Source organism: Crocodylus porosus, unplaced genomic scaffold, assembly GCF_001723895.1.
Source record: "Crocodylus porosus isolate Cpor-Errol unplaced genomic scaffold, CroPor_comp1, whole genome shotgun sequence".
Classification (NCBI taxonomy): Eukaryota; Metazoa; Chordata; order Crocodylia; family Crocodylidae; genus Crocodylus; species Crocodylus porosus.
This window is the reverse complement of record NW_017728931.1, coordinates 52265383-52279984: the sequence shown is the minus strand read 5'-3', so window position 1 is coordinate 52279984 and position 14602 is coordinate 52265383. Positions and strand designations below refer to the sequence as shown.

Sequence of the window (14602 nt, the reverse complement as noted above, 5' to 3'; positions counted from 1 at the left end):
GGAGGCAGCGACCCGCCGCCGCAGGCACCGCCGCTGCCCGCCCTCCAGCGCGACGGGGAGCCGCCGCCGCCGTCCCGCATGGAGCTGTCCGCGATCGGGGAGCAGGTGTTCGCGGTGGAGAGCATCAGGAAGAAGCGCGTCAGGAAGGTGAGGCGTCCCTGCCCCCTCTGCACGCCCCCGGCGGGGAGGCAGACCCCTGTCACCCCTCCCCCCCAACCTGCCCTTCTCTGCTACCCCCGGTGTCTGGATGTCCTGTCAGCCCACCCCACCGCCCCCGGCACCGGGCAGGGCGGGGATCCCGTTATATACCTCTCCCAGCACACATACGCACACACACATGCATATATCTACACACACACATGCATATATGCATGCATATACGTACACACCCCCCAGGTCCTGGGCTGCAGGCAGGCAGGGGGGCGTGGTGGGTACTAGCACGGCGCTGCAGGCAGGGGGCGCGAGGGGGGGGATCTGGTCCAGCTGCAGGGTACGGTTGTCGGCCACTTCTCCTGCCAGGTTTAAGCAAGGGGGGCCTGTAGTGAGGGTCACCCCATTGATGCTTTTCCCCACCCCCTCCTCCACCTCCCAGTATTCAGGGAGAGCACTCCCATCTTTGAGTGCTGCCCTTTGCAGGGGGAAGGTGGGACCTTAATAATCTCCTTATCAAGCCCTGAGCAGGGCAAAGAGAGGCCCAGGAGAGGGGGAGACTCCCACATCTGCCTCCCAAAAGGAGATCATGTTGATCCCTCAGCACCTTCCCTTAAAGAAGTCCCCTTGTGTTGGAGACCAGGCAGCCTCCCCTCTCTGGTCCCTCCCTTCTTTTCTGTGGAAAGAAATCCCCTTATGTTGTTTCTCTTCAGTTCACTCAGGGTCTTAAATTTGTATGGAGGGGCTTTTGCCTTCTGTGTGGAAATGGGTGGGTGTGGAGGGGAGAGGCTGTGCCGGAACAGGAGTGTGGCTCACTTCTCTTGCTGTAAGCCAGTCATTTTTGCACAGCTTCCCAATCATTCGGGTTTGAGTGTGCTGGTAGGTGCACATGTACACTGGTATGGGTTGGTGGGGTGATGGAGGAAAGCATGGGTCAGCTCCTACTGATTTTTGCATTGAGGTCCTGATGCAGGAGGGTTTATTGTGTAGGAAAGCATTGCCTTATGCTTAAAGGAAGTGGAAGAGCTGGCTTCTCATGTCTGGCACAGGGCAAGTTCAGTACCCCTCCCCTCACTTCCCCCTGCCCCCACATGCACCCTCCTAGCATCTTTCACTGTTAATGGCCACTAATTTCAGGGACTGTTTTTGGATGCTCTGTCTGAGGGCACTAAGACTTTTCTAGGGGAGATGAGAACCAACAGTGATTGAATGGGAGGTTTTGGCAGTCAGGCACCCCTGAAAATCAGGCCTTGTATCTGAATTGGCATCCAAAATCAGATGCTTCTGCAAATTTGGGTTTTGATGTTAGTGACAGTTTCTCCAGCTGCAAAGGCCAGGATATTGGCTACTTTCATGGCTTGCTTTAAGGATTAATCCTTAAACTTGAAGGGTCTAGAGATCTTCTAATGGGAAGCACCTTATAAGGCTGTGTTTTCAAATATTTGAAAACTGAGCTCCCTTTCAGGAAAATAAAACCAATTGTGTGATGCCCACACATGCTTTAGCCATGCTGGAAGTTAAAGCTCTGTGTGCCTCTTAAATAATATATCTTCCATGTCTTGGCCATTTTGGCACCTATGTGTGAATGTATACTATGAGATCATGTATACTTGCTTTAACGTTTCCCAAAGCATGGCACAGTGATCACGTGTTGTACAAGTACACGTTGGAGATCTTCAGCTGGCTTCCAGACATCCCCATTTCTTCCTATTTTTCTCAGCCCTACGTAGTGACCAAGTCATTTGATAACTTTAGATTTATTTTTGAATTTCTGTTTGTTTAGGTCAAAAGGCTGAGGGGCTGTGAGCAGAGCTGAGTGTGAGTGGAGCATATAGCAGCTGGGAAGGAGCATGCCTAAGAGATGCAAGATTTTAGAAGCCAAAAAGTATTTCTAATGGCAGCAGGGAACTACCCCCCTGCACTCCTGACATGTGCCTTCCTCTTTGGTTTACGCTTGATGATTTGTGGTTGTAGGGCTGCTCGTAGGTGCTAGAGCAGTCAGTACTTGGAGAGGGGTTGAGGCTCTGCCTGTCAATATCGTAGTTACTTAAGTAGAAAGCACCTGCAGAGCTGTGCTCCATGGTTGATAGCAGAGTTATTAGAGAGGGCTTGACTGTAGAAACCCCTGAATTATTCATCTTAACTAGGAAGAGACTTCATTTGAAATGTAATGATGGGGAATAAGCTTTTTCAAGTGTATTGTCTGTAGAGAAGGCCAAAGGGGTTTCTGTTAATACCTTTTACTGCAGCACCTGTATAGTTGCAAAGCTCACCTTTTTTTTTTTTTTATTTATTCTCTAGGGTAAAGTAGAATACCTTGTGAAGTGGAAAGGATGGCCCCCAAAGTAAGTTTTAATCTCTTGTTCTTTTTTTTTTTTCCTTACTTGTCATCTTGGCTTTAACAATATTTTGTAACACATTCTCTTTTGCCTCACCCCAAAACTTAAAATAAAAAAAGACTCAAGAGTCCCAAGCCTACCCTTCCTACATATCATCCAGACTGACTGCAAGACTGAGGTTGAAATATGGGCCCATATCCCTTGGTGGTCTAATTGTGTTTTACATGTATCCTTTCCCCTCTTAAACATTTAACTCAGTAGTTTTTTAGATTGTCTCCATCTGTTTTAGAGAAGAGAGCTTCAGGGGAAAGTACAGGGGCTGAATGTGTATGTGTATGGTGTTTTTGTTTTGTTTTTAAACAGCTGTTGCATTCAGGACCTGGAACTTTTCCTTCTGGGGATATTCTAAGAAGACCCCAGTATATTTTTAGAGGTGATTTTTTTTTTTTTTTTTCCTAGAAGGGCTATATTTCAGATGAGACAAACAAGGAACCTTGCCTTTTATGTTTAAGGATTCCCTGTCACACTTTACAAGAGAGCAGCTACCCACTCATATTTACTGGTCATTATCAAGTTGAGAGAATCAATGTTGCCTGTTCAAGATTTCTGCTCTGTTTTTCCCATGGGTCTGAGAATTTTCTTTTTGTGCCATAAATAGTATTTTTTTTTTTAATGCTCCTGTGTGCTTTTTTTGTATCTACTCTGTTCTTCCCCAGAAATAGCTGCATTTCACTATGGAGGGACTGTCCCCTATGTCCACAGTCTGTAAAGTGCTTTGAGATGTAAAAGATTGTGGTACAAGTAGATGATCCTGTTAGACACACGGCTGACATTACATGTAAGCATGCTGCATGGGCACACATAGATAGATGTAAAGACTGAGGTTTGTTATCACTGCACCAACCTTGCAGAATGACAAGGTTAGGGCTCCCTGTTCCAAAAAGAAGTTTAAACATGGCCCTGGGTGCCTTACCATGGTGCATGCATAAATGTGCACACATATATGGTCTCTGCCTGGAGTTGGAAGGGGAGATTTTTTTTCTCACCACAAAATTCTACAATCTGCTTCACCCTAGGCAAGGGAATACCAATCATTCCTCTGGGCCTGCTGGTTTCAGACTTAGTTTCATCTTTGTGTATTCAGGCTTTCGGGACAGGGTTATAGGTTGGCAGTAACTCTGCACCATTGCAAGCATAACCCTCTGTTTGGGTCAGAACACTGGTCTTTAGCCAGCAGTGGTTTTTGGTGCAATAGTACCTTTCTGCTGTGTTGCTGTGTCCTTTTGACAGCTATTTTATTTTCTTATGTGGTCAGTAGCCAACAAGCCTGAAGCTTGATGTAAAATATTTCTTCTTAAAGACAGTGTTGTCTCCTGTTTTGTTTCTTTTACTCCCTATACCCCTTGAAATTCCCAGTGAACCAAAATGCTAGCACTGGCAATTTGAATCCACAGCTTCATGGGTTTGAGAGGCAAGAGGGATCACTTATTTTGCCACCATAATGCTTCCAAATAAAACATTGATTAACCTCATTTCTTTTTGAAACCTATTGCTTTCCTATCTAGCTGTGCTTCATTCCCAATTGCTTTTGATGTATACATTCTGTTCCTTCCTATTATTGCTCTGTGCCCTTGAATGCTGTATACAGACATCTAGAGAGGAGTGCAATGTACATAGGTTTACTTTTTCACTTTTCAGCATATCATTCCTTCACCTTGGTTTCCTCTTCACCTCTTTGTGCAGGCTGTAGCTGATTTCTGTCTCAGTTATTCCTATCATGATTTGATGGAAGGTGGCAGGGGATCTGTGCAAGTACTACTTCCCCACCCCACCCCCTTCTCCCCCATCCTGTATTTTTACCTGCCCCTCTAAAATTATCCTGTGTTGCACCCGTCAGATCAGTCTTTTGCAGTGCTGGAATCAGGGAACTGAAGAGTTACAGATCTGAGTCAGCTACAAGCTTGTTTACAACTTGGGTTGGAAGTAGGAGGGGAGGTGGAGGGGGGAAGAAGATCATATGATCTGTATTTGCCTGAGCGCCTGCGCTCTGGGGTTCTGCTGCAGCCTGGACTCTGTGTGTGTGCGTGCGCGTATCTGTGTGTGTGTGTGTGTGTGTGTGTGGCAAATTGAGCCATGTTTTTTTTTTTTTTTATATATGCAGTGTTTTCCTCTGCAGCTTAAGCTTTCTGCTTCACTGCAGTGGCAAAAGGAAACACCCACCAGTGTTTTGTAATAAATCCCCCTGCTCCCAGAAAAGGAATCCTCTAACTCTTGCCCCTCCCCCCATTCTGGGAATAAATGCCAAAATCTCTGCATCTGGGAGTGGGGGAGAGAAGAAAACCTTCCTCAGGTCAAATAGCATCTTGACTTTGGCAGCTCACAGGCACTTAGGGGACCGGAGGCTTGGTTGAAAAGATAGGAGAGATATAATTAGGGTGAGGGGAAAGGGAATAGAGGGGTAAACATTGTTAACCCTGTGCAAAGTCCACAGTCTCTGGGAGGCATAACTTGCCTTAGAGGGTTTGGGTTCAGTAGTTTTCCATCTCTCTCTCTCTCTCTGATAAATCTGTGCCCAGGTTTCTGGAACTGTTCTCAGAAATCTATAGTTTAGTCCATCTTTTCTACCTGAGTAAATACTCTGAAACCTCCCCCACCCTCTGTGCAGGCGCACAGCTTGTAGCTCTTCCTCCAGGAAACACAAGCCATTCTCCAACACTTTCCACCCTGCCCTAGAGATGCTCATACCAACACAATCGCCTAAATAAAGCAGTCCACCTGGTGGCTTGTGGGCCACATCCAGTCTGCAAGGAGTTAATGTGCACAGGCTCCTGCTCAGCCACCACTGCCCCCCATTGCTTCTGTTGCTGTGGTGGAGGCGGCCAGAGCCTCTGGGGCAGGACAGCTTGGCGGGAGGCCCAGAGAGCTGCCTGCTCGCACGACCAGCACCATCTGGGGGTCTTGGGCAGGGGGCTAGGGGTGCTTACACAGCAGCAATGGGAAGGAGGAAGGGGGATTGCCGACATGGTGGTGGCAGAAGGGGGTGCTCATGTTGCTTGCCTCCCAGGAAGGCTGCATGCAGCAGCGGTCCTGGAGAGTGATACAGTCCCTGCAGCACGCATGGTGTGCATCCCAGAACCCCCAACCTCCCGCAGGCCCCCACACTCTCTGAAGTTAGACAGCCCTGCCCTAAATGCACCCTGTGGTCCTGCTTCTCTCTTCCCCAGCAGAGAGAGAGTGTGGGCCCCATTGTGTAGACTGCAGACATTTTGCGTTCAGGGTGTGGATCTTTCTAGAACATTTTGTCCTAATAAAGCTGTCCTCCTCCCTGCTCGGATCGGCATTCCAGAAGCACACCATCTCTCTTCCCCAGTTGCGCTCGTCCTCTGAGTAATGAGCCTTCGAGAATTGCCCTTTCTCTTGCATTTTAGTGTTTCTGTGCTGCAGCATTTTCTAGCAAGCAGCTTTCATAGACTCTCTGTCCCATGGTTGTAATTTCTCTTCTTTGATCTCCCCCCCCCCTCTCTCTCTCTCTCTCATACTCACACCTCCCTCCCTCCCTTGCCTACAGCCTTCTCACGCTGTGAGGCTGGCTTCTTGATACTAAACACAGAAGTGCTGCTTCTAGGCCTGTGCCATAGTATCTGGCTTATGTTAGGTAGCTGCCCTGCCCCTTACAGCTACATGCATACCCTTTTTTCCCCAATTTCCAGTTGATTGTAAAAGGTGGTAGAGGAAACACTTCTGGTAGCAGGAGGATAAATGAAAAGGGATAAAAAATGGCTGAAAGGTCTGAAGGGTCACTGTCAACTTGCTTTAGGCCTCAGATCGAGGTTTCTTAGAATAAGAGCTGGAAAAAGCAACCAAAGTACTGTTTTTTTCTTGCATATCACATGCCCTGGAATAAGGTACACATCTGTTTTTCAAAGACAGAATGAAGAGGAAAAAGGGTTTTGTTTTTTTTTCCTTGTAGCAAGTAACCGAGTAGCAGTAGCAAGGGAGCCGGGTCTGCTCACTCTTCTGCTGCATGTGGGTCACATGCATGTTTTACTTTAGCTCTCGCCCAGAAAATGACAGAAACTGTTTCAACTGTATTTCTTGCACATAGTGTGCACTTCAGTTTCCAGGCACTGGTTTGGAAAAAGAAAAAGGTGCTGGTTTTGCTTGAGAATATGTGGTACTTTAATGCAGCCCCTTGGCTTCAGTAATCAAAGGAAATTAATAATACCAGTGAAGGCGCTTGCAATGAAGAGTGCATCAGCTTCCTGTTTCCTTGCAAGCAAGGCCTGTTGTCATAGAGTTTAGTGTTTCACCGTGCTCTGGAACCTGGGTTTGTGTCCTGCATTGGTGGGAGTACTGCAAAGCAGGCTTGCTAAACCTTTGGTGGTGAAGGCAGCTTGTGATGCTCTGTGCTGAGTGCTTTGGCTGACTTTTGCTAATGGCTAAGGAGGGGCCCTGTGGAGGAAGCCCTCCCTTATCTGCTGTGACAAGCTGACAGCCCAGGGTTTTGATCAACTTAAGGAATGTCTGGCAGGGGTACAAGAGAAAACAGATGATGGGGAGTCTTCAGGCAGTAACTGTGGTACAGCAGGCCCCATTCATGTGCTGAAGAGTGACCATGGGAGGTAGCTTCCAGGGAGCCTGGCCAGTACTGGTAGTGGCCCCAGGAGAGAAAGTATTTTATTGTAGTTGGGTGCATGTATTTGTTTTTGTGTTTTCTATATTCCTTCCTCGTGTTTCTTCAGATACAGCACATGGGAGCCAGAGGAACACATCTTGGACCCTCGCCTTGTGGTGGCTTATGAAGAGAAGTAAGAGGCTATGCAATGTTCCTTCCCTCTTCTAGAGACAAACCTAGTAAACTTAGACCCAGAACTTTTTGTGGCTGACAGAACAGATGTAACACGGGCAGCATTGCTCCTAACATATCTACTGTCCTGCAAGTGTGCCTCCAACCTCACCATGACCATGGTCCACCTTAGTCTCAGCCCTTGGATAATGCCACAGGGGACCTTGCTGAGACAGGTCTCTGATATCAATACCTGGTCCCCCACAGCTTTTGGTACCAAGTCCTAAGCCAGCACTGGGTTGGTTTAAACCAGGGGTGAGCAATTATTTTTGGCAGAGGGCCACTTACTGAGTTTTGGTAAGCCATTGAGGGCTGCATGACAGGCAGCAAGGGGCAGATAAATAATAATTTTCTAAATTATTTAGGGGCCCCGCAGGCTGGATAGGATGGCCTGGCGGGCCACTTCTGGCTCCTGGGCCGCATTTTGCCTACCCCTGGTTTAAACAGATCACAGAGAGGTGACGAACTTCACGCCCCAAAGTCAAACAGCTAAGCTGTAAAGTTTCCCACATAATAAGATTTTCACTCCTGCAAGCCAGGGATTTTTGTTCTCATTTATGGTGCAGGCCAGTGAGGTTTGGTGGTGCTTGGTGTTTGGTTTGTTGTCTTCTCATATGTTTTTTGTCCCTTGCTCCCTCCCCTTCCCCCACAGGGAAGAAAAAGACCGTGCATCAGGGTATAGGAAGCGAGGCCCCAAGCCAAAGCGCCTCTTACTGCAGGTAACTTTTCACTCTTCGGTGTGTTCTCTTTTATCCTCAGCTTTTCTGTTATGGTATCCATCAATCTTCCAGTGGGGAGTTCTAACCCACTAGCTGGTTAAGGTGAGCCCTGGATTTCCCCCTTGCATTCATTTAAATCAGCTAACACATGTTACAACTACCAGGAAAAAGCTTCTTCACTGTCAGAACAGTGAGGCAATGGAATAGATGGCCTAGGGAAATTGTGGACTCTACATCATGGGAAGTGTCCAAGGAGAGATTGGACAGCCACTGGTCAGGGATGATCTAGGTGTACCTATGCCTAGCACCTCCTCCCCTACTCCAGTCCTCCCCCCCCAGCTACATGTTGGCGGTGGGGTAGTTGTTTTTTCTTGGTTTGTTTTTATATAAGCCGCCTTCAGAAGCATTGTCTGCAGCCAAGGCTGGGCATTGTGACTGGGGTGTGCCAATGCTCCTACTGGGACTTAAAGCCAGAGGTTTCTGGCTAAAGGGTCTTGCCTCTCTGCTCAGGGAATTTTTTCCCATGGTCATATTGGTATGGACTGTAGGGTTTTTTGCCTTCCTCTATGGCTGGGGGTGTGGCTGTCTTCTTGGGATCTCTTGATCATAACAGATCATTAACAACCTTTCCAAGAGTGGGACGCTGACCTCTGTGGTCTCCGTGCTTTACCTGTGGCGAGTTAAGAGTGTTATATCTTGTGTAGTGTCAAGGTTCGCTGTGTAATTTTGCTAAGATGTTAGATAATGGATTTATATAGGTTGGTTTGGATAGGGCTGATTCTGTCTTGAGCAGGGGCTTGAAGTAGATGACCTCTGGAGTTCCCTTCCAGCCTTAATTCTCTAGGATTCTAAGATTTCACCACTTTCCTTGTGGACACAAGAATTTAAAATGCATAGCATGACAGTAGAATGGCCTGGAAACCCTGGATTAGATATCTGCCCTGAAAGAGACGCTCCTTGCTTGTGTGCTCTCTAAATTTAAGTTGAGTTATGGCGCTGTAGTGTGCCAAAGTTATTAGCCAAATGGAGGTAGAGTTCCATAGTAGCACACCAGTGACCCTGATTCTTTGCCAGTGCTGTATTAATGAGGTAATCAAATGAGATAGGAAAGATTTTGGGTAATCGGCTTTTCCCTTTCCCCCCTTTCCCCTGGTATTCTGCCCAAGGGCATTCTTTCAACTTTAAGTAGAGCAGACAGTGGGGTTTCCATCTACTCTTGTTACTATGGTAGGACTAATGGGTTCCAGTGAAAATCATGATCTTGCTGCTCTCCTTACCTCAGCACTTACAGGACAGGCAGTGAGTGTGAGGAGAGATGGGGCAGAGAGGTGACAAGGGTCACTCAAACTCACACTGGTCTTAGCATAGGTAAGACAAGAACATGGGTCCTCTGACACCTTGATCATTGTTATGTCAACTGACCTTTCCTCTGTCAGGTGACTGTTCTGTGCTGCACTTGGTCTCACTGTTGGGCTCTGACTTGACACAGTTGTCTTGAGCCCTACCTGGGCTCAGTTTCTTCCCAGCATGCTTTTGCCCTTGATTGTTGTCCTGCCCCTGGTAGGGCCCCAAAACCCCCATTGCTTTTGTGCTGTTGTCTGGGATGCCCAATGCTCTTGCTGCACTCTTGCCCACAGAGGCTGTATGGCATGGACCTAAGAAGCACCCACAAGGGAAAGGAGAAGCTCTGCTTCTCTCTTTCAAGGAGATTCGGCAGTGGCGGGAGCGGAGGAGACAGCAGCTTGCCAGGGGCCAAATCGGGGCAGACAGAGCTATCTGAGAAGAGTGGGGGAGGGGTCTTGCCATTCCCACTCCGGAAGCAGCGCAAGAACCAAAAGTATTTGCGGTTGTCACGGAAGAAATTTCCACGTGTGTCAAGCCTGGAGAGCCGTAACCGCAGGCGTGAGTTCTTCCTGAAGGACTCGGTGGCGCTTGATGCTCAGCAGACTCCCAATGACTGGGATGGTACGCAGCCTGCCAGCCAAGAAGGTAAGGCCCAAAGCCCCATTGGACTGTGAATTCAGGGGTGGGAGCATGACACTCTGGTCTTCCTCCTGATCCACATTGCAAGTTCTTCACAGTGCAGTCCCAGGCACCAGCTAGCGGTGTTATAGTCCCCATGTTCTCTGATGCCTTTGTGTGTGCAAATGGTCCAGTTAACCAATCTGCCTGCCTCTGCTGTGTTGCTGACAGTTTTGTTATACTGGTAACCACTGCTATCCTAATACTATAAAAGCACAAGCTACCGCTGTTAGTGCAGATTCCCCTCCCAGCTGCCACATTAGAGGCAGGCTTATCTCTGTTGTGGCAATGAACTGTGTGTGTTTTGTCCTGTTTCAGCACATGTTCGTTTAGCTCACCTGGTAAAGGGAGCTTTTCCATGAAATAATTCATGTCTGAATCCTCTAGCAGTGCCACTTGAAGGCATGGGCCCAACTGTCCCTAGAAGTCCAGTTCTTCCCCCTTTATCATCCCACTAATTCTGTCATTAAAACTGTGCGTAGTTGTATTAGGGAGGGAGGGATGGGAAAAGGAATTGTAATTTACCTTACCTTACAAACTGAGTAGCGTTACTTTGTGGCCAGCACCTAATCAAAACTCAGGAGCTGCACAGGGTGATTCTGGTCCCTCAGGCAGGACTGTACATTGCTCCAAGACAGCAGTGAATCATACATGATGCATAACACAAGCGTTTGAAAGGATAGCCTTCCTGGGGAGAGGTAAACCAGGGTTTGCCTCATTTCTGGTAGCTAAAAAAATTGTGGCACTCCTCATAGTAGTAAGTTGTTACCTAAGCTGGAAATAGACTGGACCCTAGTGCTAAGTAGCTTTGGTAACCTAAACTCTTCCCCACCCCCAGACCTCACACCATCTATCTCCAGAGGAGAAATCCTTGGTCTCCTGTCTAAGTTGCTCATGGAGTGCCCATGTTATTGTGGGGCTGTACAGTTGCATGTGTGTGGTGGGTGATGTGATGCCTGGCTGAGCAGCCTGTAAACTGCTTTAGGGTCTGAAAGATTTTAAGGTGCTAGCAGTATCATATGGTTAATTTTCTGTTCTCCCCTCAATGCACATCCCCTGCAGGATTCCAGTTAGTGTCCGGGTGAGCAGATTCTTCTTGAGGTGAGAGCAGGCCCACTTCAGGGGGCTGAGACGAGCCAAGAAATGCCCCACTTAGGTAGCTGTGTACCTGAGTTGGGACAACGGGGTGCAACAGGTGCAGTAATGGAAAGGGGTCTTCCCTTTCTCTCTCCACATAGTTTCATGGTGCTCTTTAGATGTGTATGTGGAGGGGGTTGTCTAGTTTTGTTTTCCCACTGTGGAAGTAGGGGAGATTTTGAGGCCTAGCTTCTTTTAGCTCTGGGAAGGAGTTCAAGGGGAGTTAAACATGTGTTGAACTTTCTCTCCTCCCTGGGGAAGGAGTGAAGAGGGGAGAACTCTGTGCCTTAGACTGCAAAAGGGTGGCACAGGTTGACTTTGGGGAGAGCCACATCCAGCCCTTCCCTTGGCTGGGTTGGCACTGCAGTGAAGGGAAGATCCTTTCCACTAACAGGGCAGATCTGCACCACCTTTTGGCTGAATCCAGAACTGCCCCCAAGACTTAAGCTTGCTCCCACTCTCCATGTACCAAAGCCTGGCAAAAAGGTAGTGTAAACTGCCCATAGGGGTCCTTAGCCCACATGCCAGTGTTGCTCTCAGGGCTTCTGTTTTGAGAGAACCTAAGAGCAATGCTGAAGCATGCACTCAGGCTGTCTGTTCTGCCAAGCGGAGAGCTTGGATGCTCACAGTGGTGATGAATATACAGGTGGGGCTTGATCTTTTTTTCAATGGCAAGGAGGCAGAATAGATATGGCCTTAGACTGCCGTGGAATAAGGTGTCTGAGAAGAATCCAGAAAGATCAGATCCTGCCTCTTGGACTGAATAGGATGGGGGAGTTGGGGGGGAGTTGATTTTATGGTTGGGTGACACACTTGCTAACAAGGGAAATGAGTAGGGTAAGGTCTAGTTATCAGATATACCCAAAAAATGAATATTTTTACTTCTGCTGCAATGTTTGGGGAAAGGATGGGAAGCATATAATAAAACTACTGATGGACCCTTAAGTCTGGCAACGCTGCTGGGTCCTATCATCACCTGTGCAGTGATAGCTGTGTATGTGATCCTTGCTGCTCTGTCTGCTCTCTCTCCCCTTGGTTTCTATACAGCAGCTTAGATACGCGCTTGCGTGTTGGTGCACGTGCAGGTTTGGCACACACTGATGTCCCCTGCCCCATAGCCAGCAAGGATGCTTCGTTTCCATCCCGCCATCTTTCCTTCTCTAACCTACTCTTATCTGCCTCTCTGTCTGCAGCAGACATGGATGCAGTTGATGGCAGCCTCCCCTGGATCCCCACTGTGCCCCCCAGCGAAGTGACGGTGACGGATATCACGGCGAACTCCATTACCGTGACCTTCAGAGAAGCACAAGTAGCTGAGGGCTTCTTCCGAGACCGGAGTGTGCAGTTCTGAATTTCCATTTTTAATTTCCCTAATCAGATTCTCTTTGGGTGGGGGAGATTATCTTACTCTTAAAAAGAAAAAGAAATATCCAAAATGTTTTCTCTTCAAATGTTTACAGAGAATTTTGATTTTATTTGACTGTTGAAGGCTCATTGATTTTTCTTTTCTTTTTCCCATTCAGATATGCAAAAACAGAGAGCTATGTAAGGGGTGCCTGTGTTGCTAGTTTGTTTTAGTATATATTCACTAGTCTGCTGCTTTGTATGTCTGAGAAGCTGCCACGCCTTTCCCTGGCAAAGACTTCCCTTTTAAGGCCACTTGCAAAAAATCTCTGTCTCTCTCTTCCCTTCACCCCATCTAAATTAGAGAGGTAGTTAGCTGTGTTAGTGTGTTGTCAGGCAGAAGGCAGGGTAGAGTTTGCAACTTACAGGCTAACTGAATCAGACATGCATAAGCTTTCAGTGGGTGCGTCTACATGAGATGCTTACTGTGCATTAGCCTAATAACACTGCACAGAAGCGCATCATGGCAAAAAAACATTCTAATAGCTTACTGTGCAGTGTTATTAGGCTAATGTGCAGTAAGTGTCACTAAATAACTGTGCGCCAGTGCTACTGTGCAGTAACTTTTAGGTACTGTGCATTTAGTTAGTACTTTATTAAGAAGTATCTAAGGTGCGTTAGTGAACATGTAGATGTGCCTAGGTAGTCTGTAAGGTGCATCTCTACTCTGCCTTCTCTCTACCCTGCCTAATTTAGTGTCAGAAAGAGGGAATGGAGGTGCAGAGAGGCAGGCAGGAGGCTTGAACCCTTCTGTTCTCTGGTTGCTATTCCTTGTACAAAGAGGCTTTCCTTGTGCATTATTGTCCCTACCTTCTAGCTCTTTCCCTTATTGCAGCCAGGAGTGGTAATGGACCCTGCCAGTTGAAGTAATTCATGTCTTTTACAAGTCTCCTTCCTAAAGCTGTTTTCCCTGTGGCTTAGCCCTGTGGCGCATTTGAGGTACTGCAAACAATGTGCTTGCCTGGAAAGCTAAAGGAACCTTGTTGCAAATCATGCAGGTGACTGATCCTTACAGTGCAATTTCATGAGAAGTGAAGGGAATGTTCCTTTCTCTGCATGATCCTGGAACACACAGTTTCATAGTTAGTAGGCTTGGAAGGGACCTGAGCAGATCATCAAGTCCGATCCCCTGCTGTGGCAGGAATGAGTACTGGGGTCAAACGACCCCAGCAAGGTGTCCATCTGGCCTCCTCTTAAAGACCCCCAGGGTAGGAGCCAGCACCACCTCGCTTGGAAGTTCGCTCCAGATCCTAGCCACCCCAACAGCGAAGTAGCGCCTCCTGATGTCCAGTCTGAATCTACCCTCTGCCAGCCCGTGTCCATTATTTCCTGTCACTCCTGGGAACACTCGGGGGAACAGGGACTCCCCCAGTGCCTGCTGGTCCCCCCTGACCAGTCCGTAAATGTCCACCAGATCCCCCCTCAGCCTTCTCTTGTGGAGGCTGAACAGGTTCAGCCTTGCTGTCCCCCGATCATGCGAGTGAGGGGGGAGAGAAACTACCTTTGTCACCTCCTACCAAACGTAGGTTGGTAACATATGCTCACTCTGGATTGCCTTTTATTAAAGGCAACGTGGTTAAATCATTTAATTTAATGTATGCTAAAATTGTGGCTCTTCATCTTCTTCCATACAGAGACCATCCCTGCCCCAACCTCCTGTGATCAGGATCTCTGCCATTTAGCACTATGAAAAGGGCAGAGTGTTTGTGACCTTCTCTGGATACTAGAATATTTGCCAAACCTAGTAGTAATACAGCTACTGCGCCCCAACTGTTCAGTTAACTCTGCCATCTCTTTGTGGAAAGAAGGGCTCACAGGATGAGTGAAATGCTGCCTGGCAGTACTGGAAATCCAGAGATAATTGCACAGGCCTGGCATGCAAGAACCAGTCAGACCTGAATTAGAAGTGAGCACTAATCACCTAGTTTTGCTCTCTGATCAGACTGAAGGGTACAAAGTAGACAGTAGAAGGACTGGGAAGAGGC

General features: G+C 47.8%; 1 protein-coding gene across 2 annotated transcripts; it reads left to right on the top strand.

Annotated features, from left to right (window-relative positions):
* Nucleotides 1–6: 6 nt before the first annotated feature.
* On the top strand, nt 7–12876 carry CBX7 (chromobox 7). Of its 2 annotated transcripts, none has more exons than XM_019544946.1 (6): nt 7–147; nt 2452–2495; nt 7232–7297; nt 7988–8054; nt 9692–10043; nt 12410–12876. In XM_019544946.1, the coding sequence occupies exons 1-6, from the start codon at nt 79–81 to the stop codon at nt 12562–12564; spliced, it is 753 nt and encodes a 250-aa protein (XP_019400491.1). In that variant the 5' UTR covers nt 7–78; the 3' UTR covers nt 12565–12876. The 2 variants fall into 2 exon arrangements, with proteins under 2 accessions (XP_019400491.1, XP_019400490.1); XM_019544945.1 differs by having other exon boundaries at nt 12407–12876.
* The last annotated feature ends 1726 nt before the right edge of the window (nt 12877–14602 follow it).

Bases quoted from the DNA above. Each gene is read 5' to 3' on its own strand.
- CBX7 (XM_019544945.1), top strand. From the start codon at position 79: ATGGAGCTGTCCGCGATCGGGGAGCAGGTGTTCGCGGTGGAGAGCATC. The intron at 148-2,451 runs GTGAGGCGTCCC...TTTATTCTCTAG, and splicing joins GGAAGAAGCGCGTCAGGAAG to GGTAAAGTAGAATACCTTGT. The intron at 7,298-7,987 runs GTAAGAGGCTAT...CTTCCCCCACAG, and splicing joins GTGGTGGCTTATGAAGAGAA to GGAAGAAAAAGACCGTGCAT.